At 39.8% G+C, this 26,153-nt stretch overlaps 2 protein-coding genes across 5 annotated transcripts in view; one reads left to right on the forward strand and one right to left on the reverse strand.

Moving 5' to 3' along the window:
* KLHL2 (kelch like family member 2) overlaps nucleotides 1-8,100 on the reverse strand; it is a 64,866-nt gene extending 56,766 nt beyond the window's left edge. The window contains exons 1-4 of one of the 4 annotated variants that reach the window (XM_086891113.1): nucleotides 7,334-7,638; nucleotides 6,543-6,756; nucleotides 5,497-5,656; nucleotides 2,203-2,435 (exon numbers count right to left, since the gene is read on the reverse strand). In XM_086891113.1, coding sequence (XP_086747239.1) covers nucleotides 2,203-2,270 — 68 coding nt within the window. In that variant the 5' untranslated portion in view covers nucleotides 2,271-2,435; nucleotides 5,497-5,656; nucleotides 6,543-6,756; nucleotides 7,334-7,638. Of the gene's footprint in view, nucleotides 1-2,202; nucleotides 3,551-5,496; nucleotides 5,657-6,542; nucleotides 7,650-7,994 lie in introns of those variants that run through there. The other 3 variants (XM_086891116.1, XM_086891112.1, XM_086891114.1) reach the window with 3 other exon arrangements.
* TMEM192 (transmembrane protein 192) lies at nucleotides 7,641-24,817 on the forward strand. Its single transcript, XM_086891124.1, has 6 exons — nucleotides 7,641-7,825; nucleotides 10,710-10,856; nucleotides 14,627-14,891; nucleotides 16,827-16,961; nucleotides 20,740-20,842; nucleotides 23,192-24,817. Exons 1-6 carry the CDS (start codon nucleotides 7,784-7,786, stop codon nucleotides 23,313-23,315), a joined length of 816 nt encoding a protein of 271 aa, XP_086747250.1. The 5' UTR covers nucleotides 7,641-7,783; the 3' UTR covers nucleotides 23,316-24,817.
* Nucleotides 24,818-26,153: the final 1,336 nt, after the last annotated feature.

The following is a 26,153-nucleotide window of genomic DNA, read 5'->3' on the forward strand; positions in this document are numbered from 1 at the left end:
AAATACATTATGTGGTTATGGCAAAACAACTTGTATCTCTAACCATGAGAAAACGCATCCTTTAAATACAATGTCTAGATTTTTATGGGATTCTGCTTGATCCAATACCTCTTCTTAGAAAAGAACTTTCAGAGAAAAAACTTATTTATATATGTCTGTGGGTGTATGTATGTAGTTTTCAAAGGAAATGGGCTATGTATCTTATCTATGATGAAACAGCTGTCATTTTTGTTTATGCTGCAGCCATGCAAATTACTGCATTTACTGAGAAAATTCCTTGTCATGTTTCAGGCTGTCCCTGTAATAACTCTTAGTGCTTTCCCACTTGTTTTAGTGAGCTACAAAGGAATGTGGCCAACACGTACTTAGGATCATACAGTTCTTCAGATCTGTTCACACTAGAAATACTTTACTGATATAGAAACCCCAATACTATCCATCAGCAAATCCAGTGAAAATGAAGTTATGCTAGCAAGTTGTTCCAAATCCAGTGAAAATGAAGTTATGCTTGCTAACAAGATAGTCCCACAAGTTACATGGTCTTACAAATAGAATAACTAATCCTGGTAAAAGTTGATGTGACTGAATACATATGTGGTGTTTTATTAGCACATTTAAGGGATCATGCTCTATGCTGACATGGTCACATTGGAAGAAATTTGGTTTAGGTTTATCCACAGAGAACACTGATATAAGTTCTTACTTATTTTTAATTGACAAATGTAGGTTAGAAAGACATCTCCAAAAAGGACAAAAATAAGATGGTAAGAACATTTGCCCCTGTTTAAGATATTAGAAGTCATAGCTTCTGAAGGATTTGGGTAGAATGCTTATGAGGATATGCTGCTGAGGCTGAGATTCTTTTCATGAACAGGGAAGAGGGAAGGAAGGGCTCTAGAATTGAATATTTAAGTAGCTCTCCTATTGCTTCAAACAGAGAAACAATTTGCTTCTTCACTTTTTAGCTTTTTTATCCATTATATTTGCATCATACTGAATTGAGTTGTGAGTAAATCATGTACAAAATCTATGTAAAGATAAGTATGCATTTATCCAAAATACATGAGGGCACACATGCTTTGTTTTTCCTGTGCACTTCACCCTCAATAACATAACCATCCAGAAGCAGACCTTTATGCAGCCCAGGCCTCTGTATCTAAACAAATCCACAAGAACCTTTGTGGAATTCATGACAGGACGCGAGTTCTACACAGACACTAACTACTACTCCATTCTTTTGTCTAAGGTACTAGCACTAATATCAACATTAATCCAGCATTACCTAATCTTAAAAGGCCTCACTCTAGTGGAAGAGACTCCTTTTGCTTGCTTCAGAAGCATGGAATATTTAAAGTTTCAGACAACCACTGAGCTAACAACATGAATGCAGTTGAGAAGAATTACACTGAAAAGTAGTGTGAAAAGGAAATGCAAGAAAGTGCATGCAGCAGACTGAGAAAGGGACCAGATTGCAGAGAAATATGTACTGGAGAGTAGGCAGAGAGAGAAAAAATAAAACATGTAAATTGGGATTGTGAAATAAGGAATAGCAAAGCAGCTGCTATCAAAGAGAAATTGTACTGTGATCAAAATCAGTTAAATACAATTAAGCATGGATTAAAATATTTAGTCTTTTCTAGCATTTCTTCTCCTGTGTGAACAATTGCTGGAGCACTAAGAATGACATATACTTAATGAAAATAGGTGAAGGGGGAAGATTCATTCTGTAAAATTCATGGACATTATAATGATGATGATGAAAATTAGTAACTATGAACTGGTTTTTCAGTGTTCAAAACCAGATATAGCGTGATTTCCAAAAGGACTTGATATGACACACAGTCTAGTAAACAGACTTTATGTACTCTAATCCTATTTCTGGAAAAGGGCCACATAAAAAGCAAATGGTATGACATTTGTGAATTCTACTTGCTGGAGAAGCCAGGTCCCTGTTGTCAGTGCTGTGTTCCTGCTAGATTACAGCTTCCCAAAGGAAGTCCTAGCTGAAGTAAGAGTTACGAATGGAAGCAAATGTAGGTCATAGCTATGATTCATATTTGTACTGCAAACTACGAAGATGCAGAGTACAGAGTATATCTTGTTGAGCACATCTAAGGCCCAGTGCTGCAAAGGTTTGGATTTCATATACAGTGTATTCCTGAGATGACTGTGAAAGAAGTAGACTGACTCCTGCTCTCATACCTGCAGACTTGTGTTGCTTCCTGTAAACTGGATAAGGCAGTCAGGTCTCTGTACTGAGTGGGTTCCATTCACCAAACCAGAAGGAAGCCCATCAAAAATTATCAGATTTCACCTTGTAGCCATGTTACCACTTAGACATGATGCAAAGGTAGCAGCAGAAACCTGCAGCAAGGATCTTGGGAAAAGTTGGACCATCCCAATCAGCAATGTGCAAAGCTGATGAGGAGTTTCACCTGTAACACACAATTATGCATCACTGAAATAAGTTATGCACCATCTTTATGTACAGCCAACAGCAGAAAAAAATTTACTTATTTGCAACATTTAGTTTTTAGCAAACAATACATCATAAGCAGTCATTGGGGTTTTTTTCCTGATTATTTTACTTTATAAGAGTGTAGGAAAGACTGTTGTTTATTGTTGTGCTCTGTCATACTTGTTTAGCTTGTCAAAACATCGTTTGTTGAAAAACGAAGCAAAAGTCATTTTCTTCATAGGTAAGAACTGTAAGGTACCTATTACATGCAAGCCCATCAAAGTACGTGTACTTCTCCATCATATTCCCCACTCTAGGAGCAATCTTGTAAGGTAGTCCTAACCAGGTCAACCAAACAATATGCCCCTTTCTCAGAAGAAAACGGCTACAGCTTGTTAATTAAAATCACATTTAAACAACTGATGTACTGCCATCTAGTGCTTCCTGAATGCACGACAAGACAGACAGGTGGACTCGTTTAGGCAGTCCTGGGTATCCAGGATTGGCCTATTGCAAACCAACAGTTCAAATCACCCATTTCCTCTAGTAATGCTCATGGTGAACTTACTTAAGAACAGTAACTGGGAGCAATTTACATTGTGAAAAGAGACATAGTATGATAGAGGAATCAATCTATTTATCAATCTATTCATTTTTTCATATGCATATAAACAAGAGCGGAGGAACAGTATTTGCAGAGTCTACGTCCCTTGAGGAGGCATTCAGTGAAAAAGAAAAATGCAGTAGACTGGAAAAAAGCAAGTGGGATATACCTCACACATTGTACAGATTCTTTTGTTGTACAAAGAGACAATGAAATCAAAGACATTAAAATATTATATTCAGGGAGGCATAGCAATAATAATCACATAGGTCTAGTTACTACACATAACTAGCAGAGAGATTGTTCATAGAAAGTGAAAAGCGTATCATGCTGCTGCTCCAGAAATTGAGTTAATCTTCATTTGGAATAGCCTTCTCTGTGTGTGTAAGAAGGACTAGAAGTATTGCAAACCCATTGTTCAGTAAAATAGCCCAGGATCAGTACTTGCAGCTATGCAGAATGTCTATTAAAATTTGAGTTACAGTAAACTGAAAAAAATGAAGGAGAAATTTAAGTCAAATATAAAGGTATGAAAAGATTTAGTCCATTAATTCTGATACAAGCAGGTGCTCACAGAATGAGCAGTTTATTATGTGTTCCTGGAGTGGAATTTTCACTGATATCAAGGACAGCCCCTTGCCAATATTTCTATGCAAAACATTGGGATCTGGACTAATACACTGAGGTAAAAAAAAACAGGTAACTTCAGAACTTAAAATATTCAGAAGAATATTTGTTGGAATGTTAATACTTAACCATACAGACTAAAAAGTTAGTTTACATAAACTAGTTCTTGACAAGTTCATTTTAAGATTTTCAAGCAAACTATTCAGAAAATTGAGAGGGGGAAAAAAAATCAACTAATTTTTCCGTGATATTTAATCTTCTATCTTTATTTCAATTTTACCAGTAGTTTTCCCAAGGCAATTGTCTCAAACATTCCTCTTTTTTAGAAAGTCACCCTAGAAAGTATATAATCTAAACTCAAATACTTTCAGAAAAAGCTTTGTGTTTCCCTTTATATAATTCAAATAAATCCTTGTCATATTGTGACAGCTTTATAATGGAATATCAACAGAAATGTGATTTTGAAAATATTAGAAGAAAGTGAAAGAAAATTACTCTGAGAGGGAGTACTTTTCACCCTACAAATTGGACATTTGCTTAAGTGCCAAACCATTTAAAACTCAAACTCATCTTTAGCACAAAGCAAGATACATTGTGATACATAATTCTGAAGTTTTATACTTCTGGTTTATATTTCTAAAACTAGATATGAAATTGAAAAGTTGTATCCTTTCTTTAACCTAAATTTATTTGCTTTTTAATATATCTAGGAAACCAGTAACAATTTTAAAAGTAATCAAAAATGCAAATTCTATTTTTCATACTTTTTCTCTTTGCTATTATTTCCCTCTTTGTCTCAGCTGCATAAAGCAGTCCACATTCTCTATGTGCTGCCATATTATCTGCCTGTTTTCGTCAGTCCTATCTCCAGACTTCATTATGGACATGTAAGACATTTTGCCAAATGATCTGTACTAATAGATTAGCTGAAGTAACCCATGGCCACACTAAGCCTCCAGCATTCAAATTTGTATATTAATTGGTGAAAGACTGAAAGAGTTTTTATCAATACCAGCATAACACTTTTTTTTTTTTTTTCTATAGCTTTCATTTAAAGGCCACAGACTTTTTGACAGGCATTTTACTTAGGAAGAAAAATCTGCACAGCAAGTGGCAGTTTTTGATTACATGATTACCATGCATAAATAGCCCCGTGCTGTTCAACACAAAAAGTTGACATTTACATGATGTGAAAATCTGAAAGTGAAAGGTTCCTTTGTATTAAACATATTTTGCAGTGAACTGTTTTTTTAGCCTCTGCAGGATTAAAAAAATTTACACGAGTTTGAAATAAAATGAGTACTTCTTAAGTGTCTGTAATATCAGGCTAGAACATAGACTGCACTTTCTACAGTATGGCTTTCAGGATTATTGCAACCAATTCATGCAAATAAAAATTTCTACTCTTATTTTTACCATTTCACTTTCCATTTGTATTTTAAGTAATGCTGGGATCTGTCACAACCCTATATTCTCAGAGCAGAGACTGTATTCTTTACATAGAGCTGAATACGGTTTAAGTAGTAATTGTAGTGTGAAAGAGAAACAGTAAGGATAATTATATCTTACAGCTGAATGTGAAAAAGTTTGTGAGCCCAATCCTGTTTCCATTCATGCCAAATTTTAAATAAAACTGAGAGCAAGAAAAGTAGATGTTATGCCTCTTTGTGAGGATACAATTGGGACAGCTAGTCCCCAAATATTGTAATTATTAGTATTATGGCAAAGGTAATGCCTAAGCAGAGCATTACTCTTGTGTATCTAATGTTGGGCCATTGGTGGGCTATACCACATCTTTTTATCTTACCCTTATCAGTTACTGATATCCTGATCAGTTACAAAGTTCATCATTACAGATGGAGATGCAGTGGAAATAATTTAAGAGCAGGCCATATCTTTATTTGCCCATCAATAGATCATCCTTCAGGAGCCAGACTTTCAAGTTGTATACACTAAAATGACAATGTCTGCAAAATTTGATGGAAGACGGAACAGGAATTAAGCAGAAGAGAATGTTACTTTATTAAAACCTATCCACATCACTAACACCTCTCACTATAAAAAATTACTGTGAATCTAGTAATTAAAATGGAATATCAAAACCTAAACAAAGATTGAGTGATCTAGTGAGAACAAGAGTGGACTACGACTGTAAAGATTACATACATGTTTTACATAAACCAGTTGAAACTGGTAATCACATACTTCTAAATATGTTAACTGGTGGTGTATGCAGTAAGTATTTATGCACTTCAAATATTTAAACTTGTAATTTATTCCCTAACTGCACTCTTCAGTAATCCATTGAGAGCCCTTCAATTTCCATTCAGTAGAAACAAGGTTTACAATTATATATAAAATTATAGCTACTCAAATGAGTGCTAATAAATGTAAACTTACTGGGCCTTTAGGATTTTAAAATTACGGTTAGAATAATTTGGGTTTTTTATTTTATCTACACACACTGCATATATGTATGCAAATTGTGGCCTCACTTCACTGTCACTGAAAACTTTTTCATCTGGTTGCTGATTAGTAGGGTCTGTGTTCTTGTCAAGAATGAAAAAAAGAGGAAGCACAATAAGGAGGAGGGAAAACGAGCATTTAGGCTGAGAAGCTGGAACAAAGCATGCTGGAGTCAAACCAGCAAGTTTAAGGCTTCTTTTTAATTTAAGATAGTTGTCCAGTTCATTAAATGTGTGTATCTGTATTAAACAAGAACAAATGAATGCAAGCGATGAATCTAAATGCTCTGAATGGGAGGTTTCAGTTGAGTATTTTTTCTAGAAAAAGTCAGGAAAAGTCACAGAAACTGAGATAAAAAACTTGGAACTTCTCTGACAAAGCTCTTACCTCAAGAGCAGTTTTCAGCCCTTGGCACTTCAACATGCTTTCAAGAGAGACTGAGCCATTGCAGCTGTTCAGGGTGACAGTCATGGCTTCTCTTAAGTAGTACACCTAAAACAATCACAACCTGGAGAGGATACAATCTTACTTGTCTTTCAGACCCCTGTTACAGCTTTGACCCTCTTCAGAGTCATCAATAGCATTAGCTTAAGGGATGTTCCTATAGAAGAAATAGAAGGTTAAGATACGTTAGCAGGTGAACAGAGCACATAACAGATAATAAATATGATGCTTTGGAAATTTGTACTTTGCACATGCTTGAACAGTGTGTCATTTGGATCCTTCTCATTTCAGAGAGGTTATATCTGAAGAATGTCAGAGAGGGTAACAAAAATTACCAAATAATAAGTAAACACAACTAAGTGGCTAAGGAGTATCCAGAATACACAAGACTGTCAATGTCAATAAGAAAGAGATCCGTAAGGGAGTAGACTGGACACTGTGAGTGGCCAAAGTCTGTCTCAGTGTGATCACAAAGGGTTAGAAAATGAACCGAGTTACCAGGCACATGTTTTAAAGAAAATATGTCTCTTCCCAAAATATACAACAGGGCCAGAAACATTTTAGAAAATGTATAGAGTGCCTCATGAATGCTAAAACTTTTCGTGATCTGAACGGGCAACCGGATCCACTGGAAAGAGTAGCTGCATAGACTCCATCCTTTCCTCAAGAAGTCCCTGCAGGACCAATTGGAGTTGAGAAAGCACTCCTCGCTGCAGGCTGACATCAACACTTACGCTGTCTTTACCCCACACTTTGGCCACCCATCTGCTACCGGGGTACTTTGCCCTCCCAGCGCTGCCCCCAGAGCCACGGCCCGGCAGGGACACGAGCCCGGAGCCTGCTGTAAGCGGTCTCCGTTGTGAATTCAGTGGCGGGCTGCCGAGAGAACCGCACCGAGCACGGCCAGCGAGCAGCGCGGCACCCCAGGGCGGGCTGGGGGCACGGACCCGTGCGGGCCGATGGGCCGACAGCTCGGGCCGAGGCTCAACCCAGCCCCGGCCGAGGCCGCACCGCCGGCAGGGCCGCGCCCAGGGGCGGTGCCGGAGCGGCGCGGGCCCAATGGCGGCCGGGGGCGCTGCAGGCGGGGCGGGGTGGCGGCGCTGCCCGTGGCCAGCCCGTGGCGGCAGGGCCGTGCCGGGGGCGCCCATTAAACGCCGCCGGGGCGGCTGTGGCGGGAGGCGGCGATGGCGCTGACGGCGGGGAGGCGGCGGCAGGAGCTGGACAACGTGAGCGCGGCGGGCGGGAGCGGGGCTGCGGCCACGGGGACCCCGCCCGGGTGAGCGGCCGGGCTGCCGCTGAGGGTGGGCGCCGCCGGGCGAGCGCCTCGTGTTCCGTGCCGTCTCTTCCTTCCGCCTTTTCCTGGCTGTTTTCCGTCCCGGGCGCCCGAGGCTTTACCTGCTTCTTCCGGGGGGCGCCGCCGGCCCCGGCGCCCTGCCAGTGGCCCTTTCCGAAAGGAGGAGGCCGCCACGGCCCCTCGCTCCCCGCGCTGCCCTTCCCCAGCCGGGCTTGAAATATCCCCGAGGCTTTTGGGCCTGGGCTTGTTTTTAATCGAGATTATTAGCCTCCAACCGGGGCTGCTCGTGTGGCTCTCCTTCAGGTTTTCCGGGTTGTTTTTCCACAGGCAGATCCTGTCTGTGCCATCTCTGGATTATGTGCTGTTCGCTGGCGTGGCCACGGCGTTTTTGTGTTTGTTTGAATGTTTCTCCCCGCCCCAGCTGGAAGCCTGCGTGGGCAAGGCTTGCTGGCCGTGGCTTGTTCCTGCCTGCCCTCCTCCTTCTCCTGGCGCTGGGCTGCTGTGGAAGCGGTCACATGCTGGAGGTGGATCAGGGAACCAAACGGCTAAAGCTTTAACCTGTGCTCAGCAACAGTGCCAAACAAGTCTGGATTTAGAGCATTTTGGTTTTTGACAGCTGTGGTTTTGGCTCGTCTTAATGAAATTAAACCAGTGTTTCCTCCAGTTAGAAAGGACACTTAATGCATTTTCTTTGTCAGGTTGACTGCATGGGATCATCACATCCCATGCTTTAATTCTCCTCTCCGTGTTGTCTGTAATAAAATCTATTTGAAGAGATTACATCATCTAGTGCCTCCTAATACTAGCTGTATTTTAAGATGTAGAGATGGACTGTAACCAGTCTTGTGAGAGAGTAGCATAGTGAAAGCTCTGATAAAACTTGATTTGTGAAAGACTGCCCTGATCCCTTATGGTATTACAGAAATAGTGAATCATTTGTTCCCATAAGACTAAGGATATTGTCCTAAGGAGAATTGCTGCATTTGTGGGAGATGTGAGCTGTTAACCCCACTGTTGAATCTGTGATCATATAATGGTTTGGATTAAAGATTCTTTAAAGATCTATTTCCTGGCCCCTGCCATGGGCAGGAACACTTTCCACTAGACCAGGTTGCTCAAAACAAAAGCCAGCCTGGCCTTGAACACTTCCAGGAATGGGGTATCTGTAGCTTCATGGGCAACATGTTCCACTGTCTCTCCACCCTCATAGTAATGAATTTTTTACTGATGTGTAATCTAAAGAATAAGGCAAGATGCCTTGGCTGCTGGAGTGTTGGTCTTTGCTTTCAGAGCCTAAAATTGCACTTAGCTTGTGAAAATGGGCAGACAAGGGAGAGAGGACATCTTTGCTCTCAAGCTTCTGAATTTTTTATCAGTGACATAAGAGGAGTGCCATTTGTAAACATTTATGTCTGCAGTAAAAGGCCATCTTACCATGCAGGTATTTCAGTAAGTGTCATTTACAGTCAAAGACTGGGCTAATTAAAAGATATCAAATAGCTGAGGCTGGTCTGTTCACACTTTTCCGTGGTAGGGCAAGTGTAGTGTTCACGGTTCTAAAATGAAACAGGTTGTTGACTGAAATAGCCCTTGATGACTGTTTCCTTCACTTTAAGCAGTTGTCTGCAGGTGAAATAACACTGGAGACAATCTACATTGTCCTCATTGATGTGAAGTATAAACCTAGGTCTAATCCCTCTCCTCGCATGCTAGTGTCTAGAATGGTGTGCCTCATTTGTCTGGAGGCTTATGCTGCTTTCTCTCATGGCTAAGAGAAGTCCTCAGTTTATAAAGCAGTAAATAGGTGCCAGGTGGACCCTGGCATGTCTGGCTAGTCAGAAGTCTGGAGTGGGTTGGGGTCTGCCCTTTTCTTGTTGGTCTGGGCTGTGGTTGGTATAATAAAGGAGAAGAGCAGTCAAAACGTGAGTGGAAGTCTTGAGTTGCTTTATCTTCTGAGGCAAGGGACATAGCAGGATGCTAAGAGAGAAACTGTAACAGTTTTGGCCATAATCACGCCTGTGCATATTGCACTTAAATATGTATTGAATGACCTCTTCCTGGCCTGAAAGGAGCAGGGATACACAGCTATGAGGCAAGTTCCTTGTCAAGGGCTTTTCCCTCCAGCCATACTTAGTTTTACCTTTTACTTAGTAAAAGACACTACATTTGAGCTTAATATGAAGTCAAAGACCTAATACTTGGCTCCAACATGACGAGAGTATGCTGCATTCTCTCTAGTGCAGGCAAGAGAACGTCTTGCTCAGCACTTGGTAGCATCTTCTCCCCTGTGAACTGCTGCTTCTGTCCTGCCTGAGTTCGGCTCTAGTTACTGCTGCAGGTGTTTTGACATGTCAGTAGTATCAGAGGCTGAATACTCAAAACTGTTACTGTTACACTGCAGCTATGTTGTTGCTTCCAACTGCAGCTGGACAAAAGTAAGAACAACAAAGGGTTTTGCAGTACCCGTATAAAGCATGTGTGAGAGACTTTGTCACTTTTCCCCATAAATATACTTACGCTTCTGACATCTCTCAGGGTTGAAGCTCAGATATTTGTAATACATTTTAAAGACTGAAGTTCCTGAAGGTTCAGTGTGATACTAGGAAGTGGATTAGTGTTGGGTTCCTCAGGGACTGATCTCTCACATAAAAACGGGATGAGAGTTTACCTAGAGTTTAAGAGCTTTCTTGAGATATTAACTTAGTGGGGATTTTGCCCCCTCAAGGCTTGATTTGCTAACAGAAAATTCCTTAACCTTTGTACTTTACTTTTAGAGCTTACCTGTTGTTATTGTTTGCCCTCCTTTTCTGTTCCAGGGCTCCTTGGAAATAACACAGAGCTTGGAAGATGATCCTCTGCTGGATGCACCACTTGTTTCATCTCATACATTGCATTCCCAGCTGAGGCCAAGATTTCATTCTATCCCAGCAGTTCTCCTTGCCAATTTCCTGTTGCTAATACATGTAAGTTTAAGAAGCATGATTTCCCTAAGAAAACTTGCTATCTCTCTTTTGAATCCTTCAGAATCCACTGTTCATAGGACAGAATTCTGATGATATGACAGTGAATTGCATACACTGGCTGTTCTTCCAAAGCAGTGAGGTTTGCTCATATTTGCCAATAAATTTTGATAGTGTATATACTATCAGATACTCGCTGCCTTCTCATTCTGCTGGTTGTTGGTTCTGTGATGCATCTTGTTAGGAGGAAGAGCATTTTAAATAGTAGTTCTTCTGTGCCGTTGAAAATGTACTTTAAAAATAATATTATTGCTGTAGAAGTGCTGTACTAGGAAGAACAAAAAAACACAAACACTGAACAGTATCTAGGCATTTATGGGGGCTGGCAGACAGAAGCAGAGAGAGTCCTGCCTAGTAATGAGTTTTTCCTTGATAAGCTGAGGAGGCTTGTTGTTGTTTCTGAGTGTGTGGCAACCAGATATGAAGAAGGAAGGCTGAAGAGCTCTGAGCCTAAGGTCTGACTGAAATGGCATTTTCATGTCTTTTAGGGACATGGGTTAGTGGTGGACATGGTAGTGTTGAGTAAAGGATGGACTTGCTGCTCTTAAGGGTCTTTTCCAACCTAGATTCTAGGATTCTGTAGTACCAGTGACATGAGCTATTTCAGAGCTTAATTTGATGTCAAATAAAAAATACAGTGCCAAGTGCGCTTGAAGACATGTTCTCTGCCAGGACTTTAAAAGCACATGCCAACCTCTAAGGTCTCTCTTTGAGCAGCTGCATAAAGTTGTTCAATGTGCTTTAGCCTTCTAACTTTAGGAGTAGATGTTTTGTGGGCCTTGTAGTAGTGTCAAGGAATTCCCCTCTGGCTGTGGAGCAGACTTAAGACCTCTGCTGTTCTGCTAGGTAGACTACCAAAATTCGCAATGGAAACCGTGTGTCCAGCCTTACTCCCTTCCCCTACCAGAAGAACTCTGCCATTCCCTTACAGAAGGCACTTGAAGTCAGCTATTGGTAATAGAGCAGTAACTGCTTTTCTGCCAAGCCTTGGGGCTTTGCTGTCTACTACTGTAACTGATGCAGCCAAATGTCAGTCACCAGATCCTAGGAAACTGCTGCCTATTCTCCCACTTTTTCCCCTCCTGCAATAGAGAGAAGTGTGGGTAGGTGAAATGGGAAAACTTCTGTGGCATCTGTCAACACATGTTTTCACGGGTTAAGTTTTGTTGCTACTGCTGAACCTGCTTCAGTGACCAGTTGGTCCTTAGAACAAAATGGAGAAGTATCCACTTCTGTTGGCAAAACAGCATTATAATTGCTACCTTGAGTGCCACTGTCTCTCCCACTGAAAAGATGAATGGAGAAAACAAGCTTCTTGGATTTCCTTCCCCTGTGCTTCTGCAAACCTGCATTAATCTTGTGGAATGTGGAGAGAGGCCAGGTTAGCTTCTGATGCACAGCCTGCCAAAGGGGAAAATGTCCTGGAGAACTTAAGCCATCATAGTATTATGCAGTAGAGCTGGAATGCATCTCTAAAGCAATTTATATGTAACTTGGAGTATTTCTTCTCCACCTTCCTGTGCCAAGAAATGGAGTTAGGTAGCAAATTAGCTGCTGTATTGCAGCTGCCTATTTACATACAGTTCTGGAAAATGGGTGAGATATGCTGGACTGTAGTGGGACAGGGTTTTTGAGTGCCTTTCCTTTTGCCAAGCCTTGCTTTTCTGAAGGCTTCCCATCAGGAGGCTGGAGAGCAATGTGAAGTTTACAGGCTAGAAATAACTTCTTTATATTAATCCTGCTTTTCCTTAATCCTCTCTGTGTGTGCACATACACAAAATTGAACTTAAATGCTACTCTTTATAAGAATAACTTTTTCTATGTAAAAATATGTGGGGGGTGAAACACCTATGAGTGAACTGCCCAACAATGCAAGCAAAACATATTTAATAAATGCCACTCTAAATACCAGCTTCTTGTTTCCTCTTGTATGCACTGGCGTAGTAGTTTAGTAGAGATGCAATGCTATGGCATTCCTGCTTGCATCAGTTTAATATAGCCATTTTCTGTACTGAAATGCATTCCTAACACCTGGAGGGAGTAGAACTAATTGTATCACTATTGTAAAATGGTAAACGAAACAGTAAACAGATCAAATAAAATACCTGAATTCTTAGCTTTGTAAGAAAAGGAGGTGGTAAAATAATAGATTAAACAAATTATAAAGCTTGCTCTCATTTAATTACTTAATCTAACAACCTATCTTAAGATAATATGGCATTTAATTTGTACTGAGGTAATGGTTTATGGATAATATGGGGTACAATCCTATTTTGGTACAATCCTATTTTGGTTTGGGTTTCTTTCTTTCTTTCCTTCCACCTTCTATCCTGTATGTCCTCTGTAATGTCTATTTTAGGTATTGACAATTGTGTAAAAATTAATCCCCTTTCTTGCTCCTTCCCCAGTTGCCTAAGTCTGGTCACAGCCAGAGCAAGCTAAGGGTAGTTTGTCTCAAGAGTAATTAAGTGGTTATGAAAAGTTAATTTCTGAAGAACTAAGTATGAAAGCAAAGGCAGCAAATGAAAATTGGGTACTTTCCTCTGTCTTCAGTTCTGATGTGCTGTTTCTTTCAGTTATGACATGCAGGACATCTGACACCTTTTTTTTTAAGCTAGGCATATTAGAACTCATTTGTAGAATTGAGGCAAATTGATTTTTTTATGTTTTGTCTATTAGTAGCTCTCCATTTATTTCTGTATTGGTAGGAGTTGTTTTTCTTTACAGTTCTGTTTTAAAAATATCCCTGTTCTGTAGAATGAACCAGGATGAGGAAGTATAATATTGTTCTTGTTCACTGAATGAACACAGTAGAGAAAATATTTTCTGTGACAAAACTATAAATATTAAGGAAGCCCTGCGTGTAGACGTATACTACAGGTAATATGCATCCACAGCTTTGCTTTCTAATTGGCCAAAAGATTGCTGATGCTCACTGCTGATGCTGAAAATTTGGAGAAAAGTCTAGAAGACAGGAAAAGTTATAGCATAATGGTGGTAGTCTGAAAGGTTAAGTATACAAGCAATCTGACTGACAATCTGTCTGGTTTTTCTGACATAAGTAAAATCTGTTGGTAAATATACTAAAGAATGATTACCAGTTGGCAAAGATGCCTACTCAGTGTTAATAGTTCACTTTTCTAATGTCAACCTGGAGATGATCTTCAGTGGCTGTAGGAAAGCATTAATTTTCACTTAGGAGGTGTCAATTTAAGGAAACATAGGCTGTACCAATAAGATAAGAGCCTGTCTCACAGAACAGCATTAAGTATAATTGAATGAGTCTAAAAAGATGTGATTTTTCTTTTACAGGAGTGTAAATCAAGTTTTCTTTGAAGTAAAAAGGCATAGTAAGGAGGGTCCAGAAATGAAATAAAATCACTATGAAGACTCAAGGAACAGTGAAATTGATTTAGTAGAAATTCTGGGAAGGATGACAATTACCAGCTCTGTTCTGCTGGAGACTGGTTGCCCTCCTAGAAGTCAGTCTTACTACTTAGCAATTTCATTCATCTGTATGTTCCCAGAGTGACATGTAGTGGTTGTAACAAGTGTCTGATGTTTTATATGTTACCTCAAATCTAATAAAATCAATTCAGAAAGTAATGCATAATGAATTAACAACATAATCCTGATTTTGCGTTTCAGGTTTTTTTCATATACGTATAGCTGAATGTTGACTTTAAAGATTTTTCTCTTTCTTTCTCTTTCAGGTTGCTTTTGTTGTTCTAGCATTTTTAGCAGCTATGTTTTGTTCTTACCCCAACCCAAACCAAGACAAGTGCCCTGGAAACTACACTCACCCACTTAAAGTGCAGACTGTCATAATAATTGCAAAGGTAGTTCTGTGGGTTCTGCATGTCTTTTTTGAACGATATGTCGAGCACCACCATGGCAGAGTCAGAAGAAGAGGTTACTTCTCCATATACCGATCAACAAGGCATCTGAAAAGGCTTCCACTGCTGATACATGCCACAGGTGAAGTGAACTTGGGGTTTTTCCTATCTCAAGCTTTTAACTGTTACGCAATAAAAGACTGAGAATTTTATATATAATTATGTATTACATATTATGAACTTTTACAAACCTGCCTATGAGCACTTACAAATTATACTTTAGTCAGATAAACCTCTGAATTGACCTTTCTGGTCTGCCAGATGCCAGTTGTAAGGAACTGTTTGTAGTGCTCAGGACTGTGAGGTTGAGTAAAACATTTAGTCATTAGCATTTAGTCTTCAGCCATGAAGTATTCATCACGCTCTGTGTTTGACTGCTAGTGATCTTGATTTGCATATTCATTTGTCTGGCTGGGTATGTGGTAGCACTGCTGGTCCTTCCAGGAAGTGTGCTGCTCTTCTCTTTTCAAGCTCAGCAATCCATATGGATGAATTGCTTATTGCCCAACAGCTGTCTGAATTCAGTGAAATAACCAGTAACCATCCTTCACTGTGGACCTGTAACATTCAGCTCTATGTCTGACTGCCTTTTTCTACTTTCTCTGGATAAAAGGTGGTATATAGGAGTGATTTAACTGTATTTTTAAGTTACGTCTCTGGCAAGTTAGCTGTAAAGTGTTGGTGCAATTAACTGGTGAAACTTTTCTACAAATCACTTTCAAATATGAAATCCATCTAACTTAAGGGGGTTTTCCCTACAAATAGCAATGCAAAAAGGCAAAGTGATGGCTCTTACAGCATTTTTGCCTCTTGTAATCCTGCCTCCCTCCTGGAGTAGATGGTTTTTTTTACCAGAATTAATAAGTGAAATGGTCCTGTTCTATGTAAAAGCCTAGCTTTCTTTCCACACAGCCCCTGAAAGAGCTAGTCAACTTGATAAATGCACAACACTTCGGGCTCTGGCCACTAGATAGAGCTCTGAAGATGCAGAAGTGTTTGGAGTGCAATGACAGAAGCAGGCTACAGGAGGCTTAACGATGTAAAAGTATTATTTCTACCTGTTACAGTGTAATTGGCAATATTGAGCCTGGCTTTCAGTCCTTACATGGAGCCTACTTCTCCCCTGCTAGACAAACTCTGGGCATTTGTGAATGTTCAGATGCAGTCAGGTCTGTCCTGTAGAATTTTGATCATCTGTTGTTCAGAAGGTAGTTCTTCCATTACTGCAAGCTTCCTGCCATGGTAATGACTGCTGGTACCACTTCCTTTGCTTGACTGATATGGTAGGAAAGAGCTGCACAGTTTCCTAGCTACATTTATGGTCTTTATAAATTTAGTTCTTTATCCAGACACTTGTTATAACAATTATATAGGAAAGAATAGAACACTTCAACTCAGTATCAGAAAAAATGTTTAGGCCTATAAAACAGTATTTTTTCTCCTTGTCTAATTGTACTCTTTTCAACTAAACTTTCAGTAATGTTAAAGTATTAAGATAATAGGTGGGCAAGTGGAAGCCTATGCAGGTAGCCTTTGAAAGGAAGGTGTTTAATTTTTTTTTTTGCTCTGTTAGCCTAATTTAAATATATTTTAAATCCACTGGTTGAAGGAAAATACCCCCTCATTTTCAGCTGACTGATGTGATCTCTTAGGAATTGAAAGAAGGGTAAGATGGATAGCATCAACAAAGCCAGAAACTGTTTAAGGCCATGTACTTATTTTAGTTATTTCTAGTGTGTTTCTTCCACTCTTGTTTTTTAAGTCAGGAGAATCTATAAGAAAATTCATAATTGTCTACCATTACAGGTGTATGCTGAAATGAAACCTCATTTTACTACCAGCAGGTAAAAGCTTGCATGTTAAGGAAATTAGCTGAAGGGGCAAGTATGGTATGAAATGAAAAAGCATTACTGAAGTGTTACAGCCTAATGCAGATACTGGGGATGAGAAGGTATTAATTTATTTTCAGTAGGTAATAAAATTAGTAAATCTGTAAAATACAATATTTGTTTTCTAGGTAATACAGCCCTGCTCTTGATTCTGTCAGTGCAGCATTCCTTTCCTGATCACAGCAAAGTGTACCTATATCTTATCCTGGGAGTCCTGAGCCTGGAGATGATTAGTTCCCTGACATGCTTAGTGATTTACACAGGTGAGAGTGGCAACCTTTGCCTTCTTTTATGACATTCATTATAGCTGGTACTCAACTGTTTGTTTGCCCTCACAGTAGTGCACTTGGGGTACCCCAAGGCGTTTAACTACCATTATAAATACAAAACTATTCTGTGCTTGTGGAAGGAGAACTAAGGCAAATCCAAAACAAATTGGGAAGGGTTGTCAGGCTTGATTTAATTCCAAGGGCTGCTAAATGAAAGCTCTCTGTTATCTCAAAGCTGTTAATCCAGTGAAGTGGCAATAAATTCCTAATTGTTTGAAAAAGTGTCCTGTGAACAGGTTTGTCTGTTTATCAGGGTTTCTCAAATGCATGCACCACAAGCTGTGAAACAGTAAGAGCTGGCTGGCTTAGTCAGAACTGCCTCTGGGATTTACATGTAGGGTTTGCATACCTGATCGTGTGATTGTGCCTTATCCAGCCTCTTCCTCTTTCCCTGGTCCCACCCTGAAGGTTTCAGTTTCTCTTTAAACTTAGAGTTTAAAAAGTTCTTTTAGTTTTCTCACTAAAATGGAAGATTCCTCCTAATGAATATTTAAAAGGTGCATGGGTTTTGGAAGCTGTGATCATATCAAAACACAATTGTGCTTTCTAAAACTGTGAGGCTTTGCTTTGTGCTATCACTGTTGGTTTGTAAGGTTGTCTGCTTTAGGTTTGGTGTAACTTATGAAGGCTTGATAAAACACTTGCCTTTTTTTGCAACTTTGCAAAGCTACCTAGAATGTTGATAAATAAATGCTTCAAAGAAAACTTGGGTGTATTCATAGTAATACAATGGCACACAGAGAAATACTGTCAAGTAGCTTGTTCATCTAGGAAATAAAAGCTATTCTTGACTCTCCTGCAACAGCATCAAAAATGCACCAAGAAATAAGGTCCCAGCCCTAAATGATGTCTTTATCTTACAAGTGTGCAGAAGCCTGAATGCTGCAGGCTTGTCAGGCTATCCCCTCAATGTCCCAGCGTGGCTCAAGTAGACTGACTGTCCTCTGGAAGAATAAAGGCAGTGATGAGGGAATGCAATCATGGCAGTCCTGGAAAACTATCCCAGGAATGCCAGAGATCATCCCTTCTTTGCATACGCATACTTACTTTCCTGGGAAACTCGGGAAATAAGAGATAAATTGTAAAACTTTAATAGAATGTCAGGAATTCCAGAGAAAGGCTATTTCTAGCCCTGAGGCCTGCTGGAGCTCAAAGAGCTACATTGTGTGACTCTTACCTTGACCAAAAAGCCTAAGTGCAAGGAAGATGACCTACATAGTAGTAAGATCTGAGCCTGTACTTCTGTAAGAACTCTCAAGCTATTTTTCTGCTTGTCACCAAAAAGGTATTGTTTCCTGACTTCTACTATGCCAATTCCTGTGACCTTCAAATTCATTAGCCAATGTATACAAGGAAGTTGTTTGATGCAGGGTTGTGCTTTCCAGCTCAGAGAGGCTGGAAGAAGGGTCTGGTGAATCCTGGAACAAAGGGGAAGAGCTGCATTGCTAGGAAGGAGTAAGGCAGTGTGTTCTACCAAGTGTGTTCTAGTGTGTAGCTACTTTATCTCCTGGGCAGACCCAAATCAACATAGAATTTATTCTCTAAAGCTTGGTGTACAAAACTAGGGTTAATTTTTATGTGACTTTACACCTGCTGCAAGATGAGGAAGACTTCCAGTCACCCTAGGTTGCTTTTTCCAGTGGGTAGTATAATTTGATTTCTTGTTTTCCATCCAAATGTTTGTTGAGGTGAGCTGAGAAACTGCTTGCATGTCGGTCTTATCTGTAGTGGTGGGTTTTAAGGTTTTTCAATATTTTAATATCAAAATAAGGCTATGCTGAGGCAAAACAAATGTATTTGGCCAATTTTGAAAATACCCTGAGAATCTGTAATAATAATGATGTTTAGATGGGTGTTTTTCTCTCAGGCAAAGCAGAGTATGTGACTGGGTGGAAGCATGAAGCCTCTTTAATGGGACAGTTTTAAGGCCAGCCCTCTGCTGAGGTTTAGAATTCCCCTCTTCAAGACAAGCACTTAGCAGATATTGCTAAGATATCAGCAGAGGTATCAGCTAAGGTATCAGCAGAGCAACAATGGGGAGACTAAGGTAAATTTACACTAAAAACTACTGGCCCACCCTTTTTTGTATTAGCATGTTACTCCTAATTTTGGAGAGAAGGCAGCATCAGTTCACATGTTGTTTCTTCACAGGGAAATAATTATTTAACTGTTAGAATGAGACATAAATGCTTGTCTGTAGAATGTTCATGTACCTGACTTATTTTCTGTTAAATAATTCTGTCTCACAAATCAGGAATACCTGATTGTAATTCTAGATACTTCCTCTCACTTCTGGGAGCTGTTTATGAATTGTATGATAGACAATGTCCTGTGAAGGACTACTGCCTTCCTGAAAATTATCTCCATGCAGCAGTGTGTGTATGTAGCTGTAGGATGCAGAGATTCAGAAATCTACAAGGAATTGCTGTGATTGACCTATAATAGACTTGACATATATAAATCGTTCAAGTGAGGTAAAAGTGCATGGAATGAAGTATGATACAGACAGCTCTAAATGTCAGCTTACTATTCTAAGTTTTTTTACTGCTAGGATAGGGAGTAAAGCTTTAAAAGTCTTACTAAATATATGTATTTAATTACTTTCTCACATACTTCTAATATCACTTGAATAAAAGACCAACATTCCCACAAACAACACATGTTGAGAATTCCACATCCATTCCTTTGTGGTTTTATTTGTAGAGAAATACCATCATAGAAATAACTAACCTTTGAGCCTAACTTGTAGTTAACCTCTGGAGGGTCTTAGCATTGTTTTAGCAGAGTGGCCTATAATAAACCCCGTCATAGTACTGACTTGTAAGGACACTCCTTCTCTGTTGCAGTGGTGTGGTTTTCTCACAGAGCTGCTGTAATGTTTTTTGTGGCATTAGATCTATTGTTTCACAAGCAGCTCTAACTACAGAGTCCCGAATGCATACTCTGGATATTTTGATATTGACCCTGAATCAGGATCTGACATTGAATGGCTTTAAATATTTTCAGCTTCCTTTTTGAAATAATGCAGAGGGTGCCTACAGCTTTTCCCACCCATTCTCGTTCTATATCTGTTAAATTTAGCCTTAAACTTTATTCACAGGTGCCCAGGAATGACTTCTGGGTTTGATAGCCAAGACTGCTAGGTTCACAATGGCTTTCTGTAGCAAGTCTGCCCTAGTCTGAGCAGGTAAACAAGCTGCTGCTTCACTGCAACTGGTCTAGTTAAACTAGTACTTATTGAAGAGCTTAAGCTAGAAGTTCTGAACCAGCTACCAGTAGAAAACTTCTTACAATTTTTTTTATGTCACGTTGCTTAGTTTTCCCTGAACTTGGAGACTGAATCTTGGTACCCTGTAAAAGGCAACTAAGGCTTCACCCTCTCTTAGATGGCAGATTAAACTTTGCAGATCTTAGGCAGTATGTTCAAGCTTCCACATTCAGGTCTTTTAAGCAGCAGGACTGAGGGGAATAGAAAAATGAACCAATGAATAAATCAACTTGCCAAACTATCACTGACTTATAATCAAAGCAATTACAGGAATGAGTAGAAATAGATTATGCTTTTGCTTTCCCATTTCTCAGATTCCTTTATTGTGTTTCCATCTCCTGTCCTGAGATAATCTTAGGATCATCTGTTACAGATTTTATAACTTGGACTCTGGTGTTTTGTTTTTTTTCCACTTTCCAACTAATTTATAAAGCTTTCTTGCAGTGAAAATAAGCAACTTCAATCGTGCCAAGCCAAGACCTGACATAATTGAAGAAGAGAAGATGTATGCCTACCCTAGTCACATTACCTCAGAAATTGGATTCAGGTAAGAATTCTGTATTAATTTTGTGCTGTGTTCAGCCATGGTATATAGGTATCACTAATGGAATTGCATGATTTCCTGTAGACTTCATGCAATCTTAAACCTGTCAGCTATAAGCCAGAGGTGGGAATAACAAACAGCTCTGAAGGAACTATTCACAAGCTTCCCATTTTATATGCAGAGATGAAATGCAGCAGTCTTGTACTTTCTGCATAGTACATTACAATTTACTATGATGCAGAAATCCTCAAACATAAGTATGGAAGTGATTTGACCATTTATGTCTGGTTACATGAATCTTTAATATAAATAACTGCTTAATCTGGTTTAGTTAATGTTATACGGGCTTTGAGGAAAGATACTGTTGTCTTACAATATTACTTAAAGTAGGCCTACATAAGCCTAACTGCTTCTGCCAGTTTTTTCAGGGAAGGAAATATATTGTGGGCAGTAGATAGACAAAGAAGAGAACTTAGTTGCTCTGTTCTGTGCCAGCAATTGGACATGAGATTCTAGCAATGGATTTGGAATGCATTTTGAGCTTGGGAAGGCAAAGGTGTGGAGGGCACTTAAAGAGTAAGGAAGGTCTCAGTGAGAGCAGAAGCTGTCCAGCATTAACTGAAACTGTCCTAGGCACTGAGACTTATTTTTTTGTTTGTTCTTTGTGTACCTGCCAATTGCTCAAATGTTTCCCAGTTGCTGAAATTAGTCTGGTATGACTTAATAAAAACTAAAATTGAAAGTAACATGTATTTCTGTATAAGAATTGGAGATTTTCTAATATGCTATTACTTGCTTCTATATATGCTGCCTTCATGAAAGCTTGACTAATGGGAGATGACTAATATTTTGGGACTTCCCCTGGTATCACAAATGCAGCATGCACATGCTTTTATGGAACTTGGAAGTAGATGTCCAGGATACAGGAAGGATTTAGAGTTGTCTTGAATTTTGATACCATGTCTGACTTCCATTTTGATATAAAAACCATGATGATTGCATGGTGGACCTCGTTTCTTTCTCATTCATCATCTCCCCTGAGAAATTCTCAAATGCCCAGGGAATGTGTCTGCAACAATGACCAGCTGAGGAAAAGACTCTGCTTATTTTTGATTAAAGTGTGCAAACTTCCTGTGAGAGCTGATTGCAAAACTGTTACTTTAATTTAGCTCTATACAATTCTGACTCTCTTTCCCTTGGGAGTTAAGGTCTATTGAAAAGTGAATCCTGTCAGCCCTTCAGTTGACCTTGTTATAAGAATGTTTTTTGAATATCATGACCTCTGCAACCTGAGCTACTGATCAGGAGCCTTAAGTTGGTAGTGCATGTTACTGGTTAAGGTTGCAAGTTTTCTGTTTACAAAACTTGTGTTCTTCACTTTTCCCAGTTTAGCTACAGTAGGTTTTTAATTGGACCTAACCGAATTTCCACTCAATACCCTTCTCAGCACTTTCTAAGAACTATGAAATGGGCAGTGTTCCTCTACAAAATGCTGTAAGGCTGAGGAGCAACTTTCTCAGCACTAAGATGCTCACAAGTGTACTAAGAGGGCGGATTCCCAAGTCAGCTGAGAAGAAATTATATGTAAGGAAAGAGTAGACTACACTCAGGCATTGGTACTTCATCTTGCTGTATCTTAAAAATTCCTAATTAGATTTGACAAAATTCTATATTTTTTTTTTTCTCAGTTTAGCTTTATTTAAGTGTTGCAGTGTTACTATTGGAGCTAAAATGAGAGGTATCTGAAAGCTGATATATTTTAAGGGGGGAGGGTAGTTGTACACAAGGTTGCAGATCCGAAATAGCACAACTTTTTGGTACTGATGCTGTTATGGTATGTGACAGATATTGCTATATAGAGTAACAAACAATGTATGCTACTCCAGGTTAATCAAGAGTTTTCTGTCTTAAACAATTTAGTCTTCCACAGCTTAACAACAATATTACACCCGTTCAAAACAAGCTTCTTAATGTGTGGGGGAAAGGTTCAGTGGTTCTTACTACAATTCTAGCATGTTGTCTGTTTTGGTTTCTTAAAAAGTAAGATCCTCACTGTATAACTGTCTAGCAGGAAATAAGTAACTCAGTTGTGTATACATGGCATGAAGTTCAGCCAAACTTTCTCTTCCTACCTTCTCATGCAAAATAGAGTTAGACACATAGATGTTGTAGATTGCCGCTTCCCTCAAAAATTAGTTGATCCCAGCAAAAGTGAAACTAAAGGAAACAATCGTTGAAGTTGCTTTTTAGTTGTTTTGTTGTTGATTAGCTGTGACATTTCACATATTAGCAGACTGCTTTCGTTTACTTTTTTACTTACATTTACTTGTCGTGTACTTTTGTTGCTTCAAGGGAAAATTCCAGTTTAGAAGAGATAGTTGAGAAGCAAGGAGATGTAATAGAGTATCTTCAGCGACACAACGCGCTGCTCAGCAAGAAACTGTTGGCGTTAACATCTCAGCAAATCAAAACTTAACAGCGTTTGGAAAACTGCTGCTGGAGCTCTGGAGGGAAACATGAAGTAATGTAATATCCAGACAGATTTGTACAGATGTGACTCTTCAATCATCTTTCACGTTTTGAAATAGAAGTTAAGCTGGAAGGATAAGCTCTGCATACACTATGAACCTATTACAACTGGACACTCTGGCTCTCTTCAAATCATCAGTTCTACAGAAAAGTACTGCAGCTTCAAGGCTTTTTAATTCCTCATAAGTTCAAGTTGGACCTGAGTTAATGGATTAACTTTGCCCAGTTGTTGCTATTATTTTGTATTGCTGTGTAACCTTTAAGCTTCAGGCTACCAAAGTATTTTATATTTCTGGAATACAAATTTGTTATCTAGAAAAATCTGACTTTCCAAGGGATGTGTATGCAGTTTCTATTGCTGAAGCTGAGACTAGATGTGTTCTGTCATTGATTTTCTTTACTTCCAGGGATAGAGGTGATGTACTTCAGTAATTCAATACAGACACTTGTTTTGTAGATGTCTCCTTTTCTCCTTTGTCAGGTAAGTGGAGAAATTAGGCATCTAACTTAGGATTATAAAAAAAGTGGTGGGTGTCCTAAAACTGTAAATCTCACATGCAAGTTTGTGGTACAAAAACCATGCCATGATAAGCAATTGTTCAGAATTCTGGCTTTAAAACTCTTAAGATGGCTCCTCAGGGCTGATGACTATCCCATTACTAGGAGTTTGTATTAGTAACAAGACTCCTACCCTGCCAACTGAGCTAACAAAGCAAAAGTACTTGAGCATAAGCTTTTCCATTGATCCGGTAACTAACTTGTGTTGAATGCTTTTAAAGATGTTGTCAAAAATGCCTGTTATATACTTGCTCTTCACTTTGGCCCTTCAAAAAAGTCAGCATCTTGGTTCAAAAGCTGAAATGGTGTATGTGGGGAAGTGGAAGACAGCAGAAGACAGAAAGTTCTTTTAGAAGTTGAAGAAACAAGAATTCTTTGTTTTAATTTATGGTTAATTAAGGTTGGTGAAAGAAACATTTTGTTCTGGGTACTATTTTGTCTACCAGTGTAGATAAAGAATTATTTTAGAAGCCAATACCTCTGTGGGGATAGGGTAATCACTAATCAAAACTGGGAAGAAGACTCTCAAGAGGAGTGGTCTTGCGGTTGAATATAAAAAAGGAAAATTAATTCATCCTACTTTGGTGTTAGGGCACAACTTTAGAAGTACCTAGACAGTTCAGTGTGCAACAAATATGGGGGTTGTCTCATTCAAAGGAAAACAGGAAATACTGGAGGTTTTGCTGCTATCCAACACTAGACTGTTCTCCTTAGCTGTTGTTTCTTGAAAATGCAGCCATTTTATAGTATACATGTAAGGAATAAAGTTATTTGTTTTTAGAACTCAGGTTTTGATGTGATTGTGTATGTCAATTTATATAATTTCTATGAAAACCAGTAAAATGTGACTGTGAAGTTCATGCACAATAAATGCAACCAAGGAAGTGTGAATTCTGTTATTTCCAAGCTCATGTACATCTGGTTCCAACAGGCAATCTGTGCAGATTTTTGTTATGCTGAAGTTCTCACAGCAGTGTTGGCACTTAAGACTAGCCAAACAAGGATAGCTATGCACTTGTTTTGAAGCTTTAAGTTTTGTTTTATTCCCCTTTATAGGGAATGGTTTTATGGGTCTTATGGGGAATGGTTTTTCCATCATGCTTCAGCCTTCCCCTGCCACTTGTGTTTCTTTCCAACAGTGAGAAGAAGACTGCATAGTGTAGCAGAACAGCTTTCCTTTGTTTTGAGGTCATTACTCAAACCTTCCTCTTCTCCTCTCTTGACTGCTCAAGGTAAACCTTGGATTAACCAGTAGTGTTGCTTTCTGTGGAACATGGTAGCTGGAAAGAAAAGGAAGTATGGCTTGCTGTGTGCACATATGTACATTTGCTGCCGTTTAAATGATGCCTTTCTAAGTTCACAAGTGATAACAAATGCTAACAAGCACCCACCCCTTGCCCCAGGGGTATCGTACTCCCAACTCTATCTTGTTTTCTTAGTATCTTTAAGCTTTTTCTTTGGGCAGGGTGGAGGCTTTTCACATTTGTATGGGCTCCAACCAGAAGCTGGTAATCTTTACTACTCACCCTGAACACCTGAACTTCTGGCCATGGTAGAGCTACAGTGAATTGTCAAGTAGGAGCTGCTGCTGTGTGTGGCAGCCCCAGGCTCCTTGTCTGCAGCAGATGGGCCAAGGCCAGCCTTGTTTGGAGGCAGAAATGCTCCCCAGCCCCCAGGTTCTGCTGTGCTGCCTGTCCCAGTGCGTGGTGTGGTGTTGCTGGGTTCCGTGGGCCTGGGCACCTGCCTTCTCCTGGCCACCCTGCCCGTGGCTGAGCTCAGTGGTCTGCAGAAGGGGACTGCAGAGCTGCTCAGGGGGCCTGTGTGCAATCAGCTGCTTGAAAGGCCACATGAAAGGGGCGAATGGCTGCTGCTGTACATAGGAGATGAAGCCCAGCTGTGACCTTGCTGTGCTAAATGTGACATGCCACAGTGCTAAATTGAACAATGAGTCCTAATTGTTCTGGTTTTGCTGTATCCTGCTTGTCAGACATCTCTCTGCTGCTGCAAGGTTGGGTGCTGGGGTGGCCAGTGCCATCCACCCCCAGTGGACTGCACTGAGTGCCTGTCCCTGCAGTGTCAGCACCTGCTCGTGGGCTGCATTGTGCGGTCTGAAGTAAAATCCGAGGTGTGCTGTGCATGCAGTAAGCACTGGAGCATTGGGCCCGAGCTTGAGGGGCAGAAATAGGTGCTGTGTGAGCACAGGGGTTTACACGTGCTCTGCTGGGAA

The sequence above is a fragment of the Cyanistes caeruleus genome, chromosome 5 (genome assembly GCF_971803275.1).
Source record: "Cyanistes caeruleus chromosome 5, bCyaCae1.hap1.1, whole genome shotgun sequence".
Taxonomy (NCBI): Eukaryota; Metazoa; Chordata; class Aves; order Passeriformes; family Paridae; genus Cyanistes; species Cyanistes caeruleus.

Bases quoted from the DNA above. Each gene is read 5' to 3' on its own strand.
- TMEM192 (XM_086891124.1), top strand. From the start codon at position 7,784: ATGGCGCTGACGGCGGGGAGGCGGCGGCAGGAGCTGGACAAC. The intron at 10,857-14,626 runs GTAAGTTTAAGA...TTTCTCTTTCAG, and splicing joins ATTTCCTGTTGCTAATACAT to GTTGCTTTTGTTGTTCTAGC. The intron at 14,892-16,826 runs GTGAAGTGAACT...TTTGTTTTCTAG, and splicing joins ACTGCTGATACATGCCACAG to GTAATACAGCCCTGCTCTTG.